The 6,305-nt window shown below is 40.1% G+C and overlaps 1 protein-coding gene across 1 annotated transcript in view; it reads left to right on the top strand.

The window, feature by feature from the left end:
* The window catches only part of IGFBP1 (insulin like growth factor binding protein 1), a 6,241-nt gene extending 1,449 nt beyond the window's left edge, over positions 1-4,792 (top strand). The window contains exons 2-4 of the mRNA XM_015649073.2: positions 825-1,003; positions 2,585-2,713; positions 3,870-4,792. Of these exons, the coding sequence (XP_015504559.1) occupies positions 825-1,003; positions 2,585-2,713; positions 3,870-4,001 (440 nt within the window). The 3' untranslated portion in view covers positions 4,002-4,792. The remainder of the gene's footprint in view (positions 1-824; positions 1,004-2,584; positions 2,714-3,869) is intronic.
* Positions 4,793-6,305: the final 1,513 nt, after the last annotated feature.

Here is a 6,305-nt window from a genome sequence, read left to right as displayed (position 1 = left end):
CCTGCCTGCCTTCCTTGCCTTCCTGCATTCCTGCCTCCTTTCTTTCCCTCTTCCATTTCTCGTCATCATTTCTTGTTGAACATTGTTAAAGGGTGTGTTTTAGTCCATTTCCTGTTTACAGCCTTGATTCAGCAAGTAATTTAGACATGTAAAAATGTTATCCTATGATGAATGGCCTGCAATTGCAGAGAGCTTCTGTTGCTTTCAGTGGAAGAGTTCGCACATGCTGATTTAGGCACTGGCATGAAGGCCGTGATCAGGCAGAACCAAATATTTTCTGCCAGTCCTTTGCTACTTAGTCTACAGCAGGCCAGCATGAGCTACTTATGGCTCCTGTGAATTGCAACCCCTTCTTATTTATGAGGCAAGAAGAAAGTACAGGATGCCATGGGATGAGGTTTTAACCATTCCCTCTCATGAATAAAACCAGAAATACATCACGCAGACAAAAATCTAAATTCATTACAAGTTTCACTTCAGTCTTTTCTCATTTAGCCAAGTTTCTACAACCCACTGTAGTCAAGAAGGTTTTTTCACTTCTAACAGACTGGCTGCAGCTTCATCTTTGGGATTGAAGTAATTTTGAAGGATCATAAAATAACCAACTTGTTAGAGAATAGCTGCTGTGCCCTTCTATGAATTTATTACCAAAGTATAATTTGCCATGCTGCACATGTAATTTATTCCTACAGGATCCACTGTAATGGATCTTAGATATTACATTTTTTTTCTTTTGGTTGATCTTTCTCTTCACCTTTTTAAACTTTGAGAAATAAACCCAAAATTTCACTGAAGATGCTCACCTTAATATCATTCATTTCCAGATTCTATAGAACCTGATGATATGCCTTTGGAAAGCACTGAAATAACACAGGATCAGCTGCTGAACTATCAGTTGATGTTTCCCATAGGCTGGGATAAATCCATTCCCTGGAATTCCATCACTGGATATGAAAACATGAAAGCAAAGAGAATATCTGAACTCAAGAAATTGAAAGAACAGGTGGGTTTCCTTTGTAAAGCTTTCAGAGACCATTTCAGTAGAGCCTTGCAAAAAAATTCTAGCAGCAACATTGAGGTGTCAGTATTTTGGGTAGCTGGCAAACCAACTTTTAGAATGTTCTCCTCAGATGCTTGAGGAGCAGCATATTATTGCTGGAGCAATAATAACAGGCATGTCCTACACAGACTTCATGCAGAGGCTAAATGTTTCACCATATCTACGATCAGATTATAACCTGGCCCCTTAATTTACAGGAATCTATATAAAGTTCTTGGATTACTTCTTTTAGTTAAGAAAAGTTTAGTTTAGTTAAAGAAAGGCATTTGTCAACACACAGCAAAATACAAGGGAATCCTTCCATGTAGTTATTGATGAAATACCAATGCAAAACAAAATGTGATTCTCTCTGATCACAAGGAAACACTGTTAAGTACATTCATGTAGAAAGACAAAAAGCTCAGCAATTGAGGTGAGGTTCGACACTGCAGAATCCTAGTGGCCGATGAGGGTGCGGGGCCTTTGCAAGCAGGTTTGTGTTCCACTTGAGGGCACCAGAGAACCACGGCTAGACCGGTCCCGGGCAGCAGCACCCTCCGGTATGGGGCCGGGTGAGTCGGGAGGAACAGGATCCGGGGCTCGTCATGGTCACTGACAAAATGGAGAAAAAAAAAAAAAAAAAAAAAAAGAAAAAATATACTGATCACCACCCTACCTTGGGAAGCCTTATTCCATATCCAGAACAGGACTTAATAACTGATTTAATTTGAACTGTTACGCACATGTGCTGTTAGCTGCAGTTCTGATTTTTGGGGCTTCTGCTTTTCTCATCCTGAGCTGCAGATAAACCCACAGACTTGGATAAGATAGCTTATACGAGGGGCTAACATGGGGAGGTTTTGCAAAATCAGAGGTTATGTTTTCACTCAAAAGTAGAAGATTTGTTCAGTCACTTTGTCTTTCTTGTACTGATCCAAACTTGTTAGGTATTAGTAATGTACAGAAATTGTGACTTTGAAAAAGAGAGCCAGCAAATTGTGAAAAAAATAAATTCATAGAAATGAATATTGCAAACAGTTCTTCATTCCCAGTTCCAAGAACTTTGGGGTTTGGTCCCAGAGCTACAGAATGGCTCCATGTTGCTTTGGCAACGGTTCTGTCCTGTACAAAAGATAACAAACATTCAGATGTTTGTTCTTGCACCATCTATATGTGCCTTGCACCTAGCCTCTATGTATCAACAGAACACAAGGCCATGGCAACCTGGAAAACGTGACCAATCTCACGTACCAGTCTTCTAACGTCCACCTCCCCATAACAGGAGAGATTGTATCCTCAGGACTAAAATCCCCATGTTTATGAGAACAGAAAAAAACTCAAAGAATAAAAACAAAAGTCTGAATGTAACACCAGAGTTTTCTGGCTGTGCTCCTACTGAGAGAAGAAAAACTACATGCAAAACAGTCTGGTGCAGACTTTGTGCCTAATAAGTATTTTCAGGTTTTTACTGTCTACATTCTGATCGCCTTTCATGTAGCTGATTTCTTTGTGATTTTGATACTCACTTCCCTGGTATTCCTACAGGGTCCTTGTCAGAAGGAGCTCTACAGAGCTCTGTATAAATTGGTGAAGGCTCAACAGAGAAGCAGAGGGGAGATCTACAAATTTTACTTGCCCAACTGCAACAAGAATGGATTTTACCACAGCAAACAGGTGCGTGCCTTTTTCCCCCTCTCTGCTCACAGCAGTGCTGTGGCTAGCCTGATACAGCCAACCCTTTGACAGGCCTCTGCTCCCAAACTCACAAGTTTGCAGCAGGTTGTGGAAACAAGGATACTCTTAGTAGTGAGAGCAGTTGGTTCATCCTTCTCTTCAAGGTGAGCTGCATGCTGGTGGCTGTCAGCAATAGAGGCAGGAGTCTTTTCCCTTCAGAGAACAGGTGCACTCAAAGCCTTTTCCAAAATATTTTAACTCTGTCTGCTCTCATGTACTTGATTTGTTAGCATGCATTCAGTTGGTGTTAATTCATAGTATCTACCATACTACCTGCAAAAACCCACTGAATATATAATAATCACTATGTAAAAAGTGGGCTCTCATCTCACAGGCAGTGGAAAACTTACACAGGGACTGAAAAAAAACCAACTCATTGGAGCAAAATTAACCTTCTGAAAGCCTAACAAAAATACAAATTTGTGCCACCTGTGGATTAGGTTATTTGCTCATTTTCATTACACCCTCAAAAAAATCTGTTGCAAGTTACAGTGAGAGAAATCTGCAGAACTAACTAAAGCTCTGAACCTCAAGCCACACCCTGTAACCACAGGTCATGCATACAAATTTAGTAGGTCTACATAAATCTGTGTCACCAAGACTCCTTGGTTTTGGGCATGGCATCACGGTGTGACTCGCAAACACTGTGACCTGGGATCTAATCAAGCGCAAACACAAACCTGTTTAAGCCCCTCCCCAAGGAAAAAAACCCAAAACATACTACCTTATTTGTCTCCTTGTGTGAAGAGACAGGCAATTCAGTCACTGCTCTCACCCTATGAGATTGTATATTCTGCCATCCTTACATTTCTCACACTGGCACTGGAAGATACTGCCGCTTTCTACTGCTGTTTACCAAGGACTGCACAGTTTAAAATCTGCTCTTGTGATAGCTGAGCTTAGGTCTTGGTTCCCTAACCAGGTGTGTTGTTTAGAGGCTCTGCAGACCACTGCATTCAAAACAAGCCTGTGCATGGCAGGTCCCCACATTCTGATCCTAATTCTGTCCAACACCTCTATTGACAGTACCTCACAGGTAATCTTACAGTTACTTATTGTATTTTTTTTTTTTATTTTTTTGCTAATAATATTCTAGTGTGAAACTTTACTGGATGGAGAATCTGCTGAATGCTGGTGTGTCTATCCAAAAAATGGCAGAAGAATTCCTGGATCTCCAGAAATTAAAGGAGACCCAGAATGCCAACAGTATCTCGGCTCACAAGAATAAAAATAAACCCCAAGGTTTCTCACACCAAGTTTTCTGTGGGGCCTGGGATAGCCAGGAACCATTCCAGTCAGGAGCCGTTTCACTAAGGTAGTCTTGTGCACCTGATTTTGAGTGTATGAGTAAACTCATAAAGTAATATTTTTACTGCACTGAGATTGCCTAAATGTTTAAGTGACAAATGCGAGCAACTTCAAGATCAAATCCTATAATCTTGTATATTTTGTTTGTATAATATTATATATATGCTCATATGTAAAGCTGATGAATTATTTATTTCTCACTGCATGTATTTTTGTCTCTATGTATTGTTACTAATTTATATTCTCAAACACTTCATAACTTTATATTTAAATACTTAATATTATTATGCTTAAATATATGCATCATGTTGGAGGAATGTTGCAGCTTAAAACTACAAATGGCATAGATATTGGGAAAAATGGCTTGTAAACTTGCATTTTTGTACTACCTATTTATAGATGTAAAACTGAATTTTTAAAAATAGATTTCAGTAGCAAGCATGCTTAGGAACCTATTTAAAACCTGTTTTGTGAACATATTATGTTACTTTTGCACCTCTGTTTCAATGCCAAGCTGTTTGTTAACAGAGAGAGATTATATACTGAAGCTCCTGATGGGATAGTATTTGTATCTATTTTTTAAACATATGCACTGGATAAATGGCAAAACACAATATGATATTCTGCACCACCTTTGACAGGTGTAAGTTGTTCACAATGTTGACAATATTATTTAAAATGAGCTATTAAAAGTCTTCTGTTCTGCCCTTGTCTCTTGTTTTCTGCTTGTTTCCCTTCAACACTCTGACCACAGCAGGAAAACAGGCAAAAGTCACCAATTTGCCTCCTGAATGCCACGCTCCTTTTGCCTTCAATGAACTTACTTCTTTTTGTCTCCCTGTCCTGTTCCCCTAGTTCTGTCCTCTCCAGTCCCACCTGTGCCATGCACGTCTCTGCCTTAGGCAAAACAGCAGCCTCCAAGGGAAGTTATTAAAAGATTTTCTGGATAGGAAAGCTGGATGCTTTTCTCCACTCAAAAGCCCAAGGCAGCAGTATTAGTACATTTACAAGATAACATCAAGACTAGAAAGAGCCATTTCCTGCACAGTAAGTCAGAGGTTATAAAAAGGCGACTGGGAAAAACCCAACCTTACATTTTTTTCTGGAAGTAGAGAAGAGGGTACTCTTGGCTTGGGATATGATCCATTTCCCTCCCCTAGATGTTCCTTTGACTTAGTGATTGCAGAGAAAAAGAGAATGCAAGTGACTGCCATTCTGGCTTCAAGCTGGTTTTGTCCATGGAGAAACTGGTGTGGGAGTAAGCAAGTCCCACAGGTGAAAACAGTCTGCACCAACACTTCCTATGAAAACAGCTGGGGAGGAGAGTGATAACATATTCTAAGGAGTCTGGCAGAAGTGAAAGCCTAAAATCCTCCTGCCATTTTTTGGTATAAATTTTAAGTGGGAGGGGGAAGCTGCTTGTTGAAACCACAAAGTGAAAGTGTGGAGATCTCTGCTCTCCCTGTCACGGTTCTGTGCCCTTCACACCTTGCACTTGCTGTGTTGGCTGTATCTGTGTGCCAATGTCTGCCAATCCGATAGGGCTCTGGTAAACTGCTCCAGATTTAAAAGTATGGATATACTACTGACCTCCTTTGTGAAGTCTTTTGAGATCTTCCCAAGGAAAGCACTGCAAAAAAGCAGTTGACAGTACTGGTATTGTAACTGATGTCTAACACGCCTGTAATGAGCTACTCTGAGACCTGGCTTAAACTGTGTTGCAGTAACACGTTCACTATGTCCAAAGGCTTGGCAGTCACTGTATCAAAACAATGAAGAAGCAGCAACTTTTTGAGTTCTTTTCAGGGAATCTACTCAGCACTGAACAATTGTCATGGCATTCTCAAGGGAAAATGGTAAAGAAAGGAGGGAAAATCATAGTCTCACAGCTACAGCTCCCTCTTAACTGTACTCTGACTGCTCTAACCCTGTAGACCATGTGTAAAAGTTTATCTCTAAAGAGCAGAAATTTATTCCTTTTGTTGGGATAATTATATATAGGGGAAATATTCATAATTATATAATATTAGTCTATTTACAGAATAGCAATCCAGTGGACAGCTGCTTCCAGTGTTGTGCAGGGTGGAAGGTTCCTATCCCAGCTGAAACAAATTGGAGTTTTCAGCAGAGACAGCAGTTTAGCAGATACTCTTTCCTCTAAATGTTAAGTACCAGAAGGAGAAGTTACTTTCACAATATTCAGGAACAACAGGCCAATTTCTAA

Source organism: Parus major, chromosome 2, assembly GCF_001522545.3.
Source record: "Parus major isolate Abel chromosome 2, Parus_major1.1, whole genome shotgun sequence".
In the NCBI taxonomy this organism is placed as follows: Eukaryota; Metazoa; Chordata; class Aves; order Passeriformes; family Paridae; genus Parus; species Parus major.
Note: the sequence above shows the minus strand (reverse complement) of the source record. Positions and strands in the feature narration are given on the sequence as shown.